The 22,491-nt window shown below is 41.1% G+C and overlaps 1 protein-coding gene and 1 pseudogene across 1 annotated transcript; one reads left to right on the forward strand and one right to left on the reverse strand.

The window, feature by feature from the left end:
* The first annotated feature begins 9,460 nt into the window (after positions 1-9,460).
* On the forward strand, positions 9,461-9,544 carry LOC129763811 (U4 spliceosomal RNA; annotated as a pseudogene).
* A 239-nt stretch (positions 9,545-9,783) lies between these two features.
* LOC129761483 (uncharacterized) lies at positions 9,784-15,701 on the reverse strand. Its single transcript, XM_055759205.1, has 2 exons — positions 11,646-15,701; positions 9,784-10,589 (listed from the first exon to the last, which is right to left on the reverse strand). The coding sequence occupies exons 1-2, from the start codon at positions 15,699-15,701 to the stop codon at positions 10,209-10,211; spliced, it is 4,437 nt and encodes a 1,478-aa protein (XP_055615180.1). The 3' UTR covers positions 9,784-10,208.
* Positions 15,702-22,491: the final 6,790 nt, after the last annotated feature.

A 22,491-nucleotide genomic window follows, 5' to 3' on the forward strand; every position in this document is an offset into this window, starting at 1 on the left:
CCTTGCTCTCCCATGTTGATGTGCAAATACCGATATCCACTACTGTACACACCATGAATTAATAGACGGTTGGTGGTGGGTAGCATGAACAAACCGAATCAAAGCACTTGGTAAACGTTCTTTTCATTGATTTTCTCCTATGTTAATAACTCATATTGGAAACCTGATTGTTGTGTTTGATAGTTTAGACGCTAAATAAAACCTGTTTTCATTGAAATATTGACATGCGGTACAATGATACGATGGTACTTATACAACGCTGTACACGTACAACGCTAGTACAGCTGTATGTCTGTCCATGATATAAATGTTTGCATTAAAAAAAAATCGAGTATCCGAGACACGATCGCTTAGAACGTAGGACTCCGCAATCTTTTTTTTAATTTGTTGGTTTATCATTTCAGATATTATTTGGTAATACGTCGGAATTTCATAAATAATTCTTTAGTAAAAAGTTCCGGGCACCCTGAAAAGTTTTAATGGCTTGCGAAGTTTTGTAGAACCATTTCGAGAAGAAAGATTCTTTCTTGCCTTTGCGAGAACAATACACTAACTGGTCATATGTCGCATTTTGTTACTTCATATCAATGCACGCATTGCAGTATTTAAGTATTTAACGAGAGGCATCTTCCGTGCATCGCCACAAGCATCAAACACGCGTTTATCAGATGCACACAGATGCAGTGATAAAAATGAAACATCGCGAGGATGACCGTTTATGGAAAATCGTTTCTCCATTCTTGGTCAAAACCGTCAACAAAGCTAGCATGCACTCTTCTCTTGTTTCTCCTGCTTTGCCATGGCTCGGATGGTTGTATTTATTGCAATGCCAAATGTACTTGAAGTGAAATATTCGCTAGTGTTCACAGTACATAAAACACAAAACGAGCAGAATAAGCGACCTTTGTTGTTTCGAGCACAGAAAGATTCTGTGAATTTTCTCCAGATGAGATGCAATACTTATACGCTAGCGACATCTTTCTTACTATGCAAGTTTCTTACCCTTTGTTGTTTCTATTCTAGCGGCTGCATAAGTTGCCCATTATTGACAGCTCTGTTCGGGAAAGCACACAAATCGACACAAATCGGGGAAATGGGAATGCTTCCAATTTTCATCAATTTAAACCATATACATGGATAGAATGTATAGCATATCAAACAAATCTTAGAAAAATTCCGATTCGATTGATATGCAAATCGTTAAGATCCGTTCGCAGCAAAAATAGTTATTAGGGTTAACTTGATTTCATGAAAACGTGACCTGTTTTCTGTCTTGGCACCCTTAATGTAAGACGTAGTCCTACATCAAAATTGCCTGATTTTAGCGATACGTTTACCACGCGGTGGTGAATCCACCTATACATCGCCAATTGTAGCAACCCTGTTGTGTACTAAAAAAGAATTGGCTACGTTATTAATTAATTTGTAGCCGTCAAGCAACTGTGATCGATGCTTTGTTCGTGCTGCCAACTGCACCCCGAAGCGAAGAAGTTAGATCATCATGAGGCACTTCGTGTCCTCTGGATATATCCGAGCCGACATTCACGACAGCCTCCGAATTCTGGAAAAATACGCTGATTTTCCTTCACACGATCGTATACGGTTGGTATGGAGGCGCGCTGTTCTTTTCATGCTTAGCTTAGAACGAGTGAAGCTTTGAATTTGCACTAGAATTTGATGTGTGTATAAAATGGGGAGCGCATCACACAAGTGAGAAGCGATGTTAACCCTCTACAATCTAACCCCGCCTCTAGACGGGGTTCGGGGATTTTTTTTTAAATTATTCAGACATTATTTCCAATGTGCAATGATGTCAGGCAGGATAGGATGGATCACTTTTCCAGACTTTCCATGTTCCGGAAAGAGGATTTGCAAGAATCCAGGATGCACATCGGAAACGCAAGTCAAATGCCTTAAATGCGACATCAATTTATGCCTGCAGTCAGACCAGAATTGTTGTTATCATAAGGATATTTTTATATTCCAACATAAGGAATAACTACTACGAGCGGTTCAAAAGATGACTTTCACATTAATTGACCACTGGTGACACGACCTTACAGATGGATAGTTTAATGATTCCTGTATTGATAAAACATAGTTTTCATGCTGAATTTTCTTTTTTTTTAGTTTACATCTCATTTTTAGACATTTATTGCGTTATCCGCGATTTTCGTAATCCGTGGTAAGCTTGGCAGACTATTCCGTGGATAATAGATTTCGACCAGATGCCCAAACCCGCCTTAAGGCGGATTATTGATTTTGTAAAACCTAATCCAAGGATCGTCTGCTATGGAGGGACAAAGGTTTGTTTGCTTATCTTTGTTAGATGGGAGTTTTCCCCCATTATATCGACCTCAGTATAACGTTTATTTCGAAAAATTAAATTCAATTACGCTCCGTTCATACCTTAGGCCTTCTACACATTAGGCAACTGCAACCCGATCTATGTTGGCGATGTCAATCATATCGCCAACTCAGCTCTGCACATTGAAGCAACTTCAACGTGATGTGATCGTTGAGTTTTCATCTGTCATCATTAACTGTATAATCGCTGTGGCAGAGATGCCATTTTTTTACCTGCCGAAGGAAATCAATAAAAATAATTTATTTGTGATCCTTAACTCAATCGAACAGAAAAAAAAATTATAGAAGGTTGTGTCCAAGATACGACCGCATTGTTTACGTAGAACTACGCTGTTATATTATAAAACTTCGCAGAACAATACACTAGCTGATCGTATGTCGCAATTTATTTCATGTCAATGCATTGAAAATTTACCTCGAACGCTATTCCGGTGGCCTTTTTCGCAATTGACATAGACTCGGTTACAGTCGATTATATCAATATATCTTTGGCACCGCGAGAAAACAACAACAATGACAACAATTGCAAGTATCAAATATCATGCTACATATTATTTAGTATTGCCTCAGTGGAATTGAACCTCCATCGTTCGTACAACGTAAACCAAGCGCAAAACAAGCGTTCGCCATAGCATGCATACAGAGCCATACATTGGTGGCTTGAAACTACAAGGAATATAAACACTTCTCATCATTTTGCGCTATTCTCAAAAGGAACACTTCTGTTTATATTACTAGCCTCGAAAAAAGATGCATTACTTTCTCATACTCGAAATAAGCGCAGCTGTCACCCTTAGAGAAGGAAGTTTTGCTACTGGCAAGCGAAACCTAATCACATACAAAATTCCAGAACTACATTCACTTTCTTGATTAAACGTGATTAAACAAGCGAAATAAATTCTTTTTTAAATATCAACAACCTCAAAAACAGTAGTATTGCTTCATTATGATCAAGACTAGTGCAAATGCAATCCTAGTTGAAGGCAGTTTTGCGACTGGCGCGTGAACCCAAATGACTTATAACATTCCAGTACGACATTCAAGATGCTTGGTATTCCCTAAATGAATTTTTGGCGCACAACTTTAACGCCTGCTCCGCCATAATGTCAGTTGAATACATTCATGCAACGTCAAAAGCACGATCGAAGCCCTTATTATGACGGAAAACAAAAAATGTTCACTGCTTGGAAAAAAACTGAATTATGCCACACAGCTTGTACTCTGCTGTAACACCCATCGATGCGAATTCGCTGATGAGTTTGTCAAGAGCAACCGCCTTCACCACCAGCGGGGAGAGCTGGTTGCTGCCTGTAAACGCCGTAACATTTTCGACCGACGCCCCGAAGTCGTCTACTTCGCTGGTGTTCGATGCGAAGGCTCGGTTCAGTGTGAGCGCTTTTCACTGCACCAACATCGCGTGCATCATTAGATGACGCTTACCTCGAAATTTTATTGCCCCTAGCTATGCGTTCGTTTTTTGCAGGGCTCGAGCCAGCCTTCCTCTTCTTCTTGTTCATCACTCACTATGCGAAACGTCCAATTTATGATGCGGAAAGAAAAACACACGATACGAATAACGCGAAAAACGAACTGAAAAAACCACACGACGATATCCAAGTTGAATTACCACTGGTGGGGTCCAATCTTAGATCGAAGTGCAGCGAAAGCAAAGTGAACTGGATTGCTCAACAGTCCGATGCCGAATGAAATTATGCCTCAGCGAGATCCACTGTTTATACTCCAGGCAAGTATTCCACTTCATTCTTCTTCTTTTCCTTTGTTCACGATGACTTTGTATCCTATGATTTCTTCTTCGTTGCTCGTCGATAAGTTGCTCGTTATTGACAGCTCTGTTCGGGAAAACACACAAATGGACTGAACAAATGTATGGGAAAATAGAAACGCTTAAAGTTTTCATGAATTTTAACCATTTACAAACCAAGGGATTCTAATATATAGCATATTAAACAAATCTTTGAGAATTTCCGATTCATTTAGTATGTAAATCGCCAAAATCCGTTCGCGGCAAAAATCGTTATTAACGTTAACTTTATTTCATAAAAACGTGACCTGTTTTCTGATTTGGCACTCTTAATGAAAGACGTAGTTCTACGTCAAAATAAAAGTGCTTAATTTTGAAAATAGCATAAAATTTTAGGTATGCGCAACTGTTAAGACCTACAATGGAATAAAAAAGGGCAACTTTGAAATACAGTTTGCACCTTTATATAAAAATGTACACATCTGGCATTCATGATTGATTTGTTTTTCTAAAATGCTACAGCTCTTATCCACTGACAAATGTACATTCTCGATGTCAGGTGGCATCATTCGAACTTGAAAGAGAAATTTCTCTATTAGATGAGCATATCCGAAAACAGTTTTAAATTGTTATAATTTGAATCGAAATGTTCATTAATTGTCATTTGATTATTCAAAACACTTAGTACTGCCCCTCACTTAAGGGGGTATTCTAGTGTAGAGACACGAATTTCGGACGTTTTTTCGAACTCCGTAAAAATAAAACAAAGAATATTTTTACTATCCATTATATCATTATTCGTTTATCTATCTTTCAACAATAAAACAAAAATAGGACGGAAAAAAAATATTCATAATTAGAATAGTTACATGCTGGTGAAGTGAGGGTGTTCAAAAAAAAGTTGTGCCATGGCGTACACGATTCCAGTCCTTCTGGTTATCTGAAACAAAAAAATCGAACAGATTCTGAATCAGTAAAGATGTCGCTATGGCATGAACCTCGGACAAGTCAAAAACATGGGTTTTAACAAAATGGCGGCCGTTTGAAAACAAAAATGCTGTTTAAAACGTTTTTTTTTTGCGTTTACCGATTTTTTAAAAATAGTAAAATTAAAAAGTTATAATTTTTTATTGGTTCATGCGATAGAGAGATGTATGCAGATTATTTTCATATAAATTTGACATAAATCGGTTCAGTAGAACTTGAGATATCGTGTACGCCAGTTAGAAAAAAACTAGTTCCGAGAGAAACGCGTTTGAAGTTCATTGTGATGGCCGTAACAGGTTAGATACCACATCACTAAGATGGCTCTAACTAGGTAAATAATAGGATTTTCGATAAATCCTTTCTAGAGTATATTCTTGAATGCCTAAACTACAGAAATATGGTTAAAAAAAAAATTCGATTTTTTCAGATTTCTAGACTAGAATAAACTTTTTCGTATACACTACCTGATATTTCTACTAAAACTGATCATTACAATATAAAATAATTACCAGACAAAATTTTCGTTCAATATTTTTTTCACAGTTTGCAAAAAATGTTATTGTTATTTTTCAGATATAATATGTATTCGAAACAGAAAAGTAAATTTCAATTCATACTTTTATTGTGAATGTATGTTTATTTCACCCGGAAACTATTAGTGTTTTTGCCTTCCAATTATAGCATACGAGCCTCAATGCTGGCAACGCGGATAGCAAGCAATTATCAACAAGCTCATTATCATTGTATTGGAATTGTATTTTTGCTGAGCGATTATACGTGCCAAGTCTTACAAGAAATCCGAATAAATCATAATCGCATATTTTTTTTATTTATTTTTTTTTTTATAAATTCGTTTAATTTTACAGGCTCAGTTACATAAGTTTAAAGGAGCCGAAATCTTAAATATATTTTTAAAACTATATATATGAACAATTTTCTTAAATCTATGGTTAGTAATGTGGGAAACCGATTACTCGCGGTGGACTCGAGATTAGAAGGGTGACATATTTTTCTCAGGAAAAGGATGGGGTATAAGGAAATTATTACAATGTTGATAATCACACACACTCAATTCTTAAATCTATTCGTACATCTATTGTGAATTTACATTTCATTCTCCTGTTTATAGCAAGCGGACCAATTACTCACAAAGGAAGAAATGGAGGGTATAAGGATATAAGGATAATCACACACGAACATCGATAGATTTAAGGAAAACATATATTTGGGACATGTAATCAAGGTATAACCGAGCCAACACATCTCTCACCGGCACATTGGGCTGCCTTCCTCTAGCCCGAAGGGAGTTCTCTAAATTCGATCTGGCAACAAAATACACCTCACACGATCAAACAACGTGTTCGATGTCGTAGTTACCTCGGCCACAAACGCAGATATTGCTGCCGGCCAGATTGAAACGAAAGAGTAGCCCCAGCAAACATTAAATCGTATAACTTTGCACATGAGAAGTCACAATCGCATAAAATATCAATCAAAATATCGATCATATATATCTAAAATCGCATAAAATGCAAAAACACGATTGTCCATGTCATCGATGGATTGAGTGGTAACGTTGTCGTATCAAATCGCATATCAGTCCAAAAAGCATCGCATATCGTTATATACGGCTTTATATGCGTACAAAATATGGCATATACGTATATCGCCTCCACTTTTGTGTGTATATGCTAGTTATCTGCATCATATATCATACAAATGTATCTTGGTTGTATGTATATCGCCTCCAATTATAGCTATTCATACGACTTAATGTTTGCTGGGGCGCGTCTAACGAACAGTGTATAATCGCATATAATATCAATCAAAGTATGTGTCGTGTATATTTGAAATCGCATAAAATGCAAAAACTCGATTTTATGTACCATTATCAAATTAAGTCGCAATTCGGTATAATAAACATCAATTTTATCATGTACATTGTCGTAAAATATATTGAATCCGCATCATATGCGTATAATACGCTGATGCAGTTTGTGTGTCGTATAAGCGTATAATTTAAATCGATTCAGTACTGTAGTAAATCGTGTTGCATGCTGAAGAAAATCATGAAACAGTAAATCATATTAGATCATAATAAAGAACATATTACATCATATTGAAATGTCAATGAAATTCTGATGCACTCGAAAGTTTCGAGATAGCTGGTGGATGATAATCATGGATGATACATGGCAAATGCTTACCGAATTTGTTTAGATGAATATGCAACTTTAACCGGCTATAATAGCAATTATGTTGGAATTGAATTGCGATCTAATATGAATATATTCATGAATTGTCAAAGCACGAAATACGACTTTTGCCATACTCATATACGATTTATTACAGACATAGAAAAAAAACAAGCAAAATATTTTCGTGAAATATTTATTATAGCCTCACAAATCGCCATTTTTATATATGAGTATTTATGTTGTAATCAAATAATTGTTTGATTGACTTGTGTTGGGAGTGGAATATGAATGTTTAAAATGGCACAGATAGATGTTTGGTGAAAACTGCTCCGATGCGGGTTCGAACTCCGGTCGTCTGGATTATCATTCACCAGCTATCTCGCGCGGCTATCTGAAATTTGATTCAACAGCGGTTAAAACTTTCGAATGCATCAGCATTTCATTGACATTTCAATATGATGTAATATGTTCTTTATTAGGATCTAATATGATTTACTGTTTCATGATTTTCTTCAGCATGCAACACGATTTACTACAGTACTGAATCGATTAAAATTATACGCTTATACGACACACAAACTGCATCAGCGTAATATACGCATATGATGCGGATTAAATATATTTTACGACAATGTACATCATAAAATTGATGTTTATTATACCGAATTGCGACTTAATTTGATAATGGTATATAAAATCGAGATTTTACATTTTATACGATTTCAAATATAAACGATAAATACTTTGATTGATATTATATGCGATTATGATTTATTCGGATTTCTTGTAAGACTTGGCACGTGCAAAATTATACGATTTTATGTTTGCTGGGTCTGTATAATTAATACCGAAAAAAAACCTTTAACAAACAACCACTGATAAATATCCAAACTCGAACGCAATAATCAAAAATTCAAAACAGCAATTTATATACTTATGAAAATGAGCCTGTAAAAATAAATGAATTATAAAAAAAAATTATAGGAGGTTATGTCCAAGATACTACCGCATTGTTGACGTAGAACTACGCTGTTATTTTATATAAGTCGCTTGTTTATACCTTCTGTAAAATTTTAGAAACAATTGCTTAGTAGAATAATCTCTGAAATGATTTTGACGTAGGACTACGTCTTTCATTTCTATACTGGGGTGTAAGTTCAAAGTTTCGAAAACGAAAGCGTTACGCCCGATAACGAGATTTTGAGCGTTAATAGCTCCTAAAAAACTGAACGAAATTGTATGATAAACACTTCATTCGAAAGATAAAATATCTACGCGTTATATGCTTGTTACTTTTTGATCCAAAAACTTGTTTCAATAGCCCTAAAATTGCTTTTAAAACAGACTATTGAAATCACACCAACCGGTATGTAAGCGAGTGCCGCTCGGAAATCCACTCAGTTACGATTGCGCAACGATTCAGGTACGATCGCTGGAATGGATGGATGTTTCCCTAACACAGACTTCAAAACCATGGAGCCTGTGGAAATCAGCATAGCAAATTAGATGTAAGCTGCGGGTGCCTTTGTACTCGCTTGCGTTTCTGGAAATCGGAATGTTTCTCTAACACAGACTTCAAAACCATGGAGCCTGTGGAAATCGGCATAGAAATTTAGATGCAAGCAGTGGGAACTTTCGTACTCGTTTGCGATTTGCAAATTGGAATGTTTCCCTAACACAGCCTTCAAAACCATGAAGCCTGGGGAAAGATGCAAACTACGAGTACTTTTGTACTCGCTTGCATTTTTGCAAACCGGAATGTGTTTTCCCAATAGAGATTCCGAAACCAAGAAGTTGGGAAAATCGGCATTGCAGATACATTCAAGTCGGTAATACTTTTATACCCCCAAACATTTTTACACTCCAGAATTCGTTTTGCTATCATGGTCTACAAAAGCGGGTACAAATGCAACGCTTTGGCTCGATTATTCAAGACTGCATTGGAAGATATCCCTTCATTTCGCCAGCTCACTGCATTCTACGCATACCGTTTGATGATTAGGCAAAATGTTGATAACTATTTGCTGTGATAACTACTACCATAATGCATGAATTTACTTAAATTGAGATTTGTTTGCAATTGAATTCGTACATAGTTTCATTCATTCACTATTTTAATCAATAATTTAATCAATACACAAAAGATAGCACTGCGCAGCGGCGATATCGTACCCAATGAGGATTATCCGAGGTGGGATTATTGCTAATTGAAGAATTGATTACTAAGCCAACGGCAGTCCTACGTCAACCTTGCAGTTATATCATAGGTATAACCCATCCATAGTTTTTTCATTGTAGAATCAGTTGACGATAATTGATTGATGATTCATTCTTGCCCTCGCAAAACAATCGTATGTCGCAATTCATTTTATGTCAATGCATTGAAAATTTACCTCAAAGGCTATTCCGGTGGCCTTTTTCGAAATTGACATAGACTCTGTTGACAGCATGCGACGAGAGTTGAGGTTGAAGTAGCTTCCCAGAAGCTCGAGCGAAAAAATGTTGTTCAACTAGGCACGAAACTGTACGCGGGCACTCCGACAAGGAAAACGTGGTTGTAAAACCTTCGGAAAACTGAAGAAATTCGATTTTGGTATATCCTGCTGCTACGATAGTTTTATTCAGACTGAGTGATCGATACAATGGATTCTATTTTTTTATAATTGTTATTTGCATATGTATGCGTGCAAACAGTGATAGGAAGTAGATTGACGCGAACTATTACGTTACGTTGATGGATTACGTTTTATAGCAAACAAATTTCCTACACTACAATTAATTCTACGACAAATTCATTTAGGATACAATTCATTTTAGGTATTTTATAATTTCAAATTAGGATAATAAATTTCTGCCCTCAACAGACCGGGCCGCGTTGAACCAATCGGGTTCAACTATTCTCGATGCTTCGATGTGCCATCCTCGACGACCTGGGTTTCATTGGCAGCTTGGTCTTCGTCGCTAGTACGGGTTTCCTCGTTGACGTCCTCCACCGTGTCGATTGGTAACACACTCACTTCTGTGATTGCTCGCTTGAAGAGACCACGACTGGTTCGCACAAGGACAACGCGTACCAATCCATCAGATCCGACGACAGCTTCGATGATCTTCCCAAGAGGCCATGTGAATGGAGGAAAGTTGGGCTGTTTGAGAAGAACGACGTCACCAGGTTTGATGTTCTTGGTAGCGCCCCTCCACTTCGAGCGCTGGTGTAAGCGGGTCAGATAGTCTCTGGACCAGCATTTCCAGAAGTTTTGAACAGCACGACGCATTTCCTGCAAACGAGACGTTTTGGTTATAGTGACGTTGGACTCATCGGGCTCGAGAATGGAAAACATCGGTTCCCCTATGAGAAAATGGCCGGGCGTCAATACGGAGAGGTCGTTGGGGTGGTCTGTAAGGGGAGTGGGAGGCCGGGAGTTGAGGATGCTTTCGATGTGAGTGGCAGCAGTTGTTAGCTCGTCTATCGTATATGACGAATTTCCAAAAATCCGTCGAAAATGATGCTTGAAAGATTTAACCCCAGCCTCCCACAACCCCCCGAAGTGTGGTGACCGAGCTGGGATAAAGTTAAAGGTGATTCCAGAGTCGAGGCAGTATCTCTCCCATTTATCGGTTTGGAACTGCTGCCTGTAACGGTTTTGAAGTTCACGCATCTCGCGATCGGCCCCGACGAAAGCTGTTGCATTGTCGCACCGGAGCTCGATTAACTGTCCACGTCGAGCAACAAACCGTTTTATCGCGTTAATGCATGCGGCGGACGACAAGTCGGGGACGATTTCGACGTGAACCGCTTTCACCGACAGGCAAACGAACACGGCGACATACATCTTGACGCTAGCCCCTCTCCCATACAACGGACGAACGTTAAATGGCCCACAATAATCCAATCCCACCTTCGAAAACACTCGAGCAGGAGTAACTCGCACCGCTGGGAGTGGTGCCATTTTTTGTGTGCCAGGAGGAGGTGAGCAACGAAAGCAAGTAATACATGTTCTAACGATTCGACGCACTAATTGCCTCCCCCGTAAAGGCCAGAATCGTTGCCGTATCGTTGAAAGCAGTAGTGATGGCCCTGAGTGCGCAGTACGTAGATGCAATGATCGAGCAATTAACCAGCTCAAATGATGTTTTGCCGGGAGCAACAAGGGGAACTTTGTATCATATGGACCATCCATGTTTGCCAAACGACCATCCAGGCGAAGTAACCCATTGTCATCGAGGAAAATATTGAGATTCTTAAGAGGCGATTTAGAATCACTGACGACATCACGTTTGAAATCCTGATTTTTAGTAGTTAATTGATTTATTTCACTGGAAAAAGTAGTTACCTGTGCCAAGCGAATAAGTGATTTGAGAGCCCCTTCGATTTCTGCTGGAGTCAGTCTGCCAATGGTACGTTCCTTAGCCTCCCTTCGTATATTGTAAGAGAATCGCTTGCACCATGCGACTGTTCTCAAGAGCTTCCCCAGGTCGGAAAATTTGGAGATAATAGAATCATCGATCTCCAGGCAGCTTAATGCGACAATTTGGCGTGCTTCGGAATTTACTTCCGAGATCCGAGAGGGCGTAGAGTTAGGCAGTGCTTCAGGCCAGCAGGTAACCGGATGCTTGAGAAATGGTGGCCCATACCACCATAGGATATCTTCCCTTAATTGACTAGGGCGTATCCCACGTGAAATGCGATCAGCTGGGTTGTGTTCCGTTGGAACATGTCGCCATTCGGAACCCTTGGTGAGTCGTTGCACCTCGGCGATACGGTTAGAGGTAAACACTTTCCAATTGGACGGCGGAGCACGAAGCCAATACAGCACTACTGTCGAATCTGTCCAAAAGGTAACTGGTCCCGAGAAGTCCGTCTCATTTCGTAATTTGTTCACCAATTGACTTCCAACCACCGCTGCACAGAGCTCGAGACGTGGCACCGACAATCCGCGCAATGGGGCAACTCGAGCCTTGGTAACCAAAAGATGGCTGGTAAGATGCTCCTCTCCATCAGGACCAACGACATAAACACAGCAGCCATAGCCCTTTTCAGAGGCGTCACAAAAACAGTGGAGCTGGTAGTTGCGGTCTGGATTTGATAGAACACGACGAGGAATATCAAGCTGTTTGAGGAGGCCCAGCTCTTTTCGAAATTCCATCCACCACTCACTGTCTTTTGGAGAAAGTTCTTCGTCCCATGAGATGTTTTTGGCCCAAAGTTGTTGGACGAACATTCTAGCGCTAATCACTATTGAGCCAAGCAGACCTAGAGGGTCAAACAGTTGAGCAGTCTCAGACACAACAATGCGTTTGGTCACAATTCGCAAGTCTGCTAGTTGCGGGACCTTAAAGCCGAAACAATCGCTTTGTGGACTCCATAGAAGACCTAGAGCAGTCACCGTCGAACGACATAATTCCATCTGAGGCGCACTTTCCCACAGGTCAGTGGGGACGTGTCTTAGGACGGCTTGGTTATTGCTACTCCATTTTCTGAGCGAAAATCCTCCTAGATCGAGTAGCTCCCGTAGTTGGCGACAAATTTCGGTGTTTTCTTCGAGGCTGTCACTCCCAGCGAGAACATCGTCAACATAGAAACGACTCCTCACAATTTCCACAGCGAGCGGGTAGTTTTGTCCCTCATCTTCGGCGAGCTTGATGAGTACTCGAGCGGCTTGGTACGGTGAACACGCAAGTCCATAGGTCACCGTCTTCAGCTGGTACACTTGTAGTGGCAACGAGGGATCGCGTCGCCAGACGATCTTCAAATATCGCCGATCTTCTGGATGAACCCACATTTGGCCGAACATTTTTTCCGCATCCGCAGTGAAGACGTACTGCGGCATCCGGAAATTCAACACGGTGGATAGCAGTGGTGGCTGGACCGTGGGACCAGTGTGAAGGACGTCGTTGAGGGAAAGAGCACCGGTTCCCTTGCTGCTAGCATCGTAGACAATTCGAGTTTTTGTTGTACTGCTTTCCGGACGATGAACAGCATGGTGGGGAAGGAAATATTGTGGGCCCGCGTCGCGTGAACCAACTTCCATGTGCCCTAATCGTTCGTACTCGTCCATGAATTTTACGTAGGCGTCTTGCAGATCCTTGTCCCGAACAAACCGCTTCTCCATAAGCAGCAAACGTCGAACTGCTTGGTCGAAGGCGTCACCCAACAGGGGAGCCATCGATTCCCGGAAGGGCAAGCGAACAATGTATCGTCCCTCAGTATCGCGTGACACGGTTTGCAGAAAGTGGTTTTCGACATCCTGTTCAGCTGGGGTGAGAGACTTGCCAACGTCAAAGTTCTCTACTTCCCACATCTTCTCGAGTTGAACGTTTAAATCAGCTTCAGTGGCCACATGGCATGCCACCGTCTTGACCATGTTTGTTGAATACTTGCCGCATACGACGTAACCAAGCAAAGTTTTCTGCAACGTAGGATAATTATCAGCCAAAATCATTTGATGGGATTCTATCAGCATGAAGAAAAGTTCGGCCCCAACAATCAAATCCACTCCATGGCTAATATTGAACTTTGGGTCCGCCAATGGTAAATTTCGTGGAATGTTCCACCGCGAGATATCAACATGGCAACTAGGAAGACTCACAGTTAGTTTCGGGAGCACTAAACAATCTATATCCTGTACGAATTTTCCGAATCGAGAAGCGAGAGCAACCTGCACACTATAACGTACACTGACTGTTGCTTGACCAATTCCGCTTACGGGTATATTGATGCGAGTGCGTTTCAATCCCAACTTCTGACATAATGACTCCGATATGAAGTTGGATTGCGACCCACTGTCGAGCAAGGCTCTGGCATAGTGGCCAATACCATTGGCGTCCTGTACTCGTACTAACGCAGTGGATAAAAACACCATTGTTTCTCGAGGTTTGACTATCGGATTGGGCAATATCGTGCTATCGTAAGAGCAAAAAGGAAGTGGTTCATTAGATTCAGACGGATAAACCGACGACGAGAGAGAGGGGCTATTAACGGCGCGCGAATGCGGAAACGATACAACTACCGACGACGACCCATTTGCCTGTGGTGAGTTATGTGAGTGCACCACCGATGGTGCTACCGATCTCGGAAACAAGTTTCCCGCATGTGGGACGATGTTATCTGCTGAACCAACTGCTATGCAAGTAGTGGATGTAGAAGCCTCTTCGTCTACTACGCTCGGAACGGATGTAACGGGAGGAAGGTGTAGTAAGCTGTGGTGTCTCTTTGCACAGGTCCGACACAAGCTACTGCGACAGTCTTTAGCCAAATGACCTCCACGCAGACAGTTAATGCAAAGTTGATGCTTCTTGACAAAGTCCAATCGAGTTTTCGGAGATAGATTCAAAAATGACTCACACTGAGAGATTGCGTGAGGCTGTTTACAGTTGGGACACTTTACCACACGCTCAGAAACAACGTGAGAGGAAGATTTGCCACGGTTGGGCTTGATGGAACTTGTCACTGGTTGACTTAAGTTTGGCTTACACATCTGAAGTGTGCGTGACCGTTTCAAAATGAAGCTCAACAGGTCTTTATACTGTGGGACAGCATTTTCGTCACACTGTCCTTCCCATTCCATCAACGATTTATCGTCGAGCAAACTACTCAATCGCTCCACTACGAATGAATTCCAATGCGCTTCGGGCGCTTCCAATTTGTCTAAAATGCTCACATGTCGATTAAACTCATCAGCCAACTCGGCGAGGGCTGAAGCTGATTCCCTTTTTACGTTGGGAACCTTCAAAATCGCTGACATATGCTGCTTCACGAGAAAATTTCTGTTTTCATACCGGTCGCAGATCGTTTTCCATACGACGGGGTAATTATCTGCAGTGATCGCCAACGACGAGATCAAACGAGATGCTTCACCTTGCAATGAGCTGCGCAAGTAGTGAAGCTTCTGAACTGACGACAATTGTGTATTGGTGTGCACCAGAAATTTAAACAAATCACGGAACTCGACCCATTCATCCGATTTGCCTCCGAATTCAGGGATTTTTATTTCTGGAAGCTTCACTGAAATGGATTGGGTAGTATGTGGTACACTTCGAGATGGTGGAGGTAGATCGGGAGAAGATGGGTGTGCAGCAGCAGGGCGCGGTAGCTTGCTAACCAAAGATGCTTTCAGCTCAAAGTATAAATTTTGAAACTCCTGACGAGTCTCCGAAAACCCGTCCTCCTGATCCTCTAACGCTTCAATATCATCCTCCGTGTCCTCGAATTTATCCCACAAATGATCTAACCTTTCAATACGAATCGGTACTTGATTAACTTGAGTAGCCTCGAACGTTTCATTGAACTTCTGAATAAGTAAAGCAGACCCAAGTAAGTTCTCCCGTTTACGATGCAGATTTTTCAGTTGAACAGACTTCCGAATACATGATTTTTTGTTCGAACTCATCTTCATATAGTGTAGATTGAGAGTACCCACCAATTTCGATGCCTCACTTACGAAGTCCACGTGGTGATCGTAACCTCAACTTACGAAACAGGTTCAGATCCAGCGAACCTTCCGGAGTTTTTCTTCCTGGTGACTTGCAGAGCACGTGCGACGAGAGATTTGGAGCAGTCTATCGGCCAACGAGAGTGACGAGATCCAACGTGCGATTTCACCGACGGCTGAAGATCCGGAACGATATGCTTTTTCGAACGACGAGTGGGAATTCCTCCCGGGTTTCGGCACCATATGTTGACAGCATGCGACGAGAGTTGAGGTTGAAGTAGCTTCCCAGAAGCTCGAGCGAAAAAATGTTGTTCAACTAGGCACGAAACTGTACGCGGGCACTCCGACAAGGAAAACGTGGTTGTAAAACCTTCGGAAAACTGAAGAAATTCGATTTTGGTATATCCTGCTGCTACGATAGTTTTATTCAGACTGAGTGATCGATACAATGGATTCTATTTTTTTATAATTGTTATTTGCATATGTATGCGTGCAAACAGTGATAGGAAGTAGATTGACGCGAACTATTACGTTACGTTGATGGATTACGTTTTATAGCAAACAAATTTCCTACACTACAATTAATTCTACGACAAATTCATTTAGGATACAATTCATTTTAGGTATTTTATAATTTCAAATTAGGATAATAAATTTCTGCCCTCAACAGACTCGATAGACTCGAAATTTACATAGATAGAAAGGAAATAAAGCACACGCGAGAATACAAACTAATAACTATTTATTATAACGAGAGCGATTACAAAATGCGTCTGCACGCGGTAGCGGTTGGATTTGAAAGAGAACAATACATGTTACTTCTGCTACTCTACACACAAGGTTCATACATAGTGTGTGTACTCCAAGGTTTGCATAAAATGGTAGACGTTGCTTACTTCCACACTCCTCCTCAACGAATATTCCATTTCACGCCTAATGCAATCCTAGCATATCATGAAACTGCTTATGTTTTAGGGGACCCAAGGGTTTTGTCATAATATCAGCGATCATATATTCTGTAGGGCAATATTCTAATACAATAACCTTTCTATCACAAAGTTCCCTAACAAACTTTTCTCTAGTATCAATATGTTTTGATCTTCGTCCTGATCTGTCACTTTTCACGAAAGCTATACACCCCTGGTTGTCCTCTTTCTTCATAGTCGGCTCAGACAGTGTTTCGCCAAAATCCCGAAGCAATTTCCTCAACCAGATGGTCTCTTGGCATGCCTCGGAGAGTGAAACGTACTCAGCTTCCATACTAGACAATGTCACATTCGTCTGGCGCCGGCTACACCAAGAAATCGGAGCACTGTTATAAAAGAACACGTAACCGGAAGTTAACCGCCGACTATCTGGATCACCAGCCCAATCTGCATCGCTGTATCCGACCAATGGTTCATTATTTGGTCTACCAAGACACAAGTAATCTTCTTTTGTCGCCTTCAGATAACGCAATAAGCGCTTTGCTGCGGTACAATCTGTTTCATTCGGAGCAGAAAACATTCGTCCGAGAATCGCTGTGCTGGCTGCTATATCAGGTCTCGCTATAACTGATAGGTACAATAATCCGCCAACTAAACTTCTGTATATTGTTGTATCCTGCAAAAAATTTACTGTTGTTATCAGATTTCAGGAAACCTATTTCCATGGGTGACCGTACTATTTTTGCTTCTTCCATGTTAAATTTCGCTAACAGTTTCTCGATGTATTGCTTCAAACGAATTTTGAAAATTCCATTTTCTCGCAGCACTTCCATGCCCAAAAAATGACGAACTTCGCCTAAATCTGTGATTTCGAATTCTTTCTGCAAACTTTTACAAATCTGGGTCGTTTCAGCTTCATCTGTTGAAGCGAGGACAATATCGTCGACGTATACTAACAGGAACGTTTTCGCTTTTCCTGTAATCTTCATGTACAAGCATTGATCTGCAGAAGGAACCTTGAATTGCATCTTCATCAATATGGAGGCGATCTGGCGTAGCGGTAACATCCATACCTCTCACGCTAAAGGGCACGAGTTCTATTCTCACTCCCGACATTCTTCCGAAATGGAAGGTAAAAGTGACGAACCAGCCAAATGTGTTGAAAGTCACTATAATACAGAAATAAAAAAAAAAATCTTCATCAATACATCATGCAGTCGCTTGTTCCAACATCTCGCCGATTGTTTCAAGCCATAAATACTTTTTTCTAAGCAAACACACGCTCCTCCTGTCCAGGAACTACAAAACATGGAGGCTGACGCATATAAATTTTTTTCTTCAAGCGTTCCATTTAAATATGCTGTTTTCACGTTCAGGTGTCTGACTACAAGTTTATGTTTACCGGCTACTGCAAGAAAAGTTCTAAGAGTAGACTGACGTGTCACTCAAGCAAATACCTCGTCATAATCGACTCCAAACTGCTGTGAATAACCTTGAACAACGATACAAGCTTTAAATTTCACGACTTTGTTTTCTTCGTTGCGTTTCACTTTAAATACCCATTTGGATCCTACAGCATGTCGTCCTTGTGGCAATGGCACTAACTCCCAGGTACCATTTTGCTTATGAGCATCAAATTCTTCTTGCATCGCTCTCCGCCAATCCGCACTCGTCATGGCCTCTTTATGATTATTCGGCTCTTCTGCCGTACAAGCCGCTATACCAACGGCGTAATCAAGAACGTAGTCTTCTAGATGGCGTGGAGCTCGACCTCGACCATGCCTATCTGATCGACGAATGTCACCGTTATCTTCATCTTCAAGGTTGGACGTTTCATAAAATTCTTCATCTGAATACTCATCAGGTTCTTCCTTGAAGGGAATCAGCTCAATATGTTCCATTTCTTCAATCTCATCTTCATTATTTCCAGGAATTTCGACTGGAATCTCAACAGACGATGTACCGTTTCCAAGCTCAATAAAACGTGCATCCCTGCTGATGGTTATGCGATCATTTGTCACATCTACAAAACGATAAGCTTTGTGTTCCATAGAATAACCCACAAATCTCATTTTTCTCGCTTTAGATTCCATCTTTCCTCTTTTGGCATCAGGTACACGCACAAAAGCTTCGCTACCAAATACTTTTAAATGTCCAAGATCCGGCTTTCGATCCCACCAAAATTCATACGGAGTTTTCGGGAGAGTTCTTGTAGGCAACCGGTTCTGTAAATATGTAGCGGTTAAAACTGCTTCACCCCAATATCTCTTGTCAAGACCAGAATCAATCAACATGCAAGTAGCCATTTCTATGATGGATCTGTTTTTCCGTTCCGCTACTCCATTCGATTGCGGGGAATATGGAGTCGTAAACTGCGGTTTAATACCTTCTCGTCGATAAAATTCACGGAGTTAATTATTATCAAATTCTCCGCCACCATCGGAGCGAACAACCTTCGGTTTTCGTTCAAACAAATTCGACGTCCATCGTACATAATCTCTAATTTTCTGACTACCTTCAGATTTGTGTTTCAAAAGATACGTTACTGTGAATCTACTGTAATCATCAGTAATATGCATTACAAATCTGTTGCCGCTTGGTGTCACTGTCCTCATAGGACCACACAAATCAGTGTGTACAATATCTAAAACCTGATTTGATTTTCTCGTAACAACTGGAGGGAACGGAGCTCGTGCTGCCTTTCCTTCCATACAGCATTCGCAAACTAACTTGAGACCACAGTCAATCACTTTCATACCTGTACCAAGTTGCTCTTTGTTGATGCGCTCTGCAGCCGTCCAATCACGGTGGCCTAGACGCCGATGCCACAGGTGCTGGTAGTTTTCCTTGTGCTGCCCCATCGTTGCCGCTAGTGATGACTCTGTCAAACATAAGTAGTACAAACCTCCGTTGCGAACGCCTGTCGCCACAACAGCTCCCATTGAATTGATGATGCTGCATCCTCCATTGTCGAAACACACTTTTAAATTCTTTTCAGTAATCTTTTCGACTGAAATCAAGCTGGTAGCCAATCCGGGCACAAATTTCACACCACTCATATCGATTCGAACTGCTTCATTATTTCCGTCGATACCCGACAAACTACCACTACCGTCACCGAGAATCTGGGTCTTATTACCATCCGCTAGGGTAATCCACCCACCTGCGTACTCATTCAGTGAGGTGAAAAACGATTTGTCACCAGTCATGTGCGCGCTAGCACCACTGTCAATTATCAACGACCGATACTTTTCACTGTTTACGGTAAACGCGAGTCCGTTATCATCATGCACAGTTTTCGCACTGTCACTCTTCCTCTCCGTTTTCGAGGGATCTTCTTCGTTTTTCTTCGCCGCAAGTAATTTTCTACAGTTACGGCGGATATAACCGGACTTCTTACAAAAATGACACACACGCGTATCTTTTCTCGATTTATTTTCCGCGGAATTCATTGCACGTTCACTTTTCGAAACACCGTCTCGCTCAAGCCGTCGATGGTGTTCATCCATTAGTTTGGATTTCACTACATCAAGAGAAATGTCATCATCAGACCGACTATCAAGAGCACTCACTAAACCATCGAAAGATGGCGGAAGGCTTCGCAAAAGCATGCAGATTTTCGTGTCAGCGTCAAGGGTTGTTCCAGAAGCTTCCAGACGATCAAAAGTTTCGTCAATGTTAAACAAATGCTGTTCTAAATCACCACCTTCTGCAAGGTTCGTCGAACACAACTTTTTCAGTAATGAAACGCGCACTGAACGTGTTGTTTTCCGGTGGTATTTTCTCAAAGCACTAAACACATCGTGAGCAGAAACACAATTCTTTATTAATGGCAGCTGGCCATCTTCAAGCAATAGCACTAACGTTGCTTTCGCTTTACGGTCGGAATTTTTCCACAACGCGTCACGATCTTTTTCTTCTGGAATTCATCAACCACAACGTCCCATAAATCTTCGCGGCACAGCAAATTTTCGACTCGAACTTTCCACGTTGCCCAATTCGTACCGTTGAGCTTTGGCATCGAAAATTTTGCATCGACCATTTTCGCACTCTAGAAATTTCCACTATGATGGAACAATATGGCGTCTTTCGCGAGCTAGCTTTCTTTCACTCTTCACACGAGATGGAACACTACTTTTTCTTCGAATCCTCACCGAGGCTCTTCGCTGGGCCCATAACCTGACGGCGGAAAACGCCCTTCGACGAAGCGGAAGTACAGCGTACAGAGCTGGGATTCGGAAAGGAAATAAAGCACACGCGAGAATACAAACTAATAACTATTTATTATAACGAGAGCGATTACAAAATGCGTCTGCACGCGGTAGCGGTTGGATTTGAAAGAGAACAATACATGTTACTTCTGCTACTCTACACACAAGGTTCATATATAGTGTGTGTACTCCAAGGTTTGCATAAAATGGTAGACGTTGCTTACTTCCACAGGCTACAGTCGATTATATACATGCACCGCATGTAAACAACAACAATGACAACACTTGCAAGTATCAAATATCATACTACATGTTATTTAGTATTGCCTCAAAGGAATCGTACCTCTAGATATCGTTCGTACAAACTAAGCGTAAACCAAGCGCCAAACAAGCGTTCACCATAGCATGCATACAGAGCCATACATTGGTGGCTTGTAACTACTAGCAATATAAACATTTCTCATAATTTTGCGCTATTCTCAAAAGAAACGCTTCTGTTAATATTACTGGCCTCGAAAAGAGTTGCATTACTTTCTCATGCTCGAGAGAAGCGCAGATGTCACCCTTAGTGGAGGAAGTTTTGCTACTGGTAAGCGAAACCTTATCACATACAAAATTCCAGAACATTTACTTTCTTGATGACTAAACAAGAGAAATAAACTCTTTTTGTTAATAACAACCTCGAAAACAGTAGCAATGCTTCATTATGATCAATATTAGCGCAAATGCAGTCCTAGTTGAAGGCAGTTTTGCGAGTAGCATGCGAACCCAAATAACTTATAACATTCCAGTAAGACATTCAAGATGCTTGGTATTCCCAAATAATTTTTTGGTGCACAACCTTAACGTCTGCTTCGCCATAACGTCAGTTTAATGCATTGATGCATTCTCAAAGGCACCAATGAAGCCCTTATGAAGACGGAAATTAACAATGTTAACTGCTTGGAAAAAGACTGAATTATGCCACACAGCTTGTACTCTGCTGTAACACCCATCGATGCGAATTCGCTGATGAGTTTGTCACGAGCGACCGCCTTCACCACCAGCGGGGGGAGCTTGATTTTGGTTGCTGCATTTTCGACCGACGCGCCGAAATCGCCAACTTCACTGTTGTTCGGTGCGGTGTCACATTCGCGAAGGCTCGGTTCAGTGCGAGCGCTTTTCACTGCACCAGCACCGCGTGCATCATTAGATGACGCTTACCTTGAAATTTTATTGCCCCTGACAATGCGTTCGTTTTTTGCAGGGCTCGAGCCTGCCTTCCTCTTCTTCTTGCTCATCGCACACTACGCGAAGCGTCCAATTTATTACGCGGAAAGAAGAACACACGATACGAATAACGCGGAAAACGAACAGAAAAATCAAACGACGATTTCCAAGTTGGATTACCACTGGTGGGGTCCAATCTTAGATCGAAGCGCAGCGAAAGCAAAGTGAACTGGATTACTCAACAGTCCGATGCCGAATGAAAGTTTGCCTCAGCGAGATCCACTGTTTATACTCTAGGCAAGTATTCCCCTTCATTCTTCTTCTTTTCCTTTGTTCACGGAGACTTTAAATCCTACGATTTCCCCTCCGTTGGTCGTCGATAAGTTGCTCGTTATTAGTATC

The sequence above is a fragment of the Toxorhynchites rutilus genome, chromosome 1 (assembly GCF_029784135.1).
Source record: "Toxorhynchites rutilus septentrionalis strain SRP chromosome 1, ASM2978413v1, whole genome shotgun sequence".
NCBI classification, from domain to species: Eukaryota; Metazoa; Arthropoda; class Insecta; order Diptera; family Culicidae; genus Toxorhynchites; species Toxorhynchites rutilus.

What these genes read in the sequence shown, in the direction of transcription:
- LOC129761483 (XM_055759205.1), bottom strand. Translation starts at nt 15,701, where the DNA reads ATGAGTTCGAACAAAAAATCATGTATTCGGAAGTCTGTTCAACTGAAA. An exon ending in CACTTATTCGCTTGGCACAG is followed by an intron (nt 10,590 to 11,645) that starts GTAACTACTTTT and finishes TCTCGTTTGCAG; the next exon opens with GAAATGCGTCGTGCTGTTCA.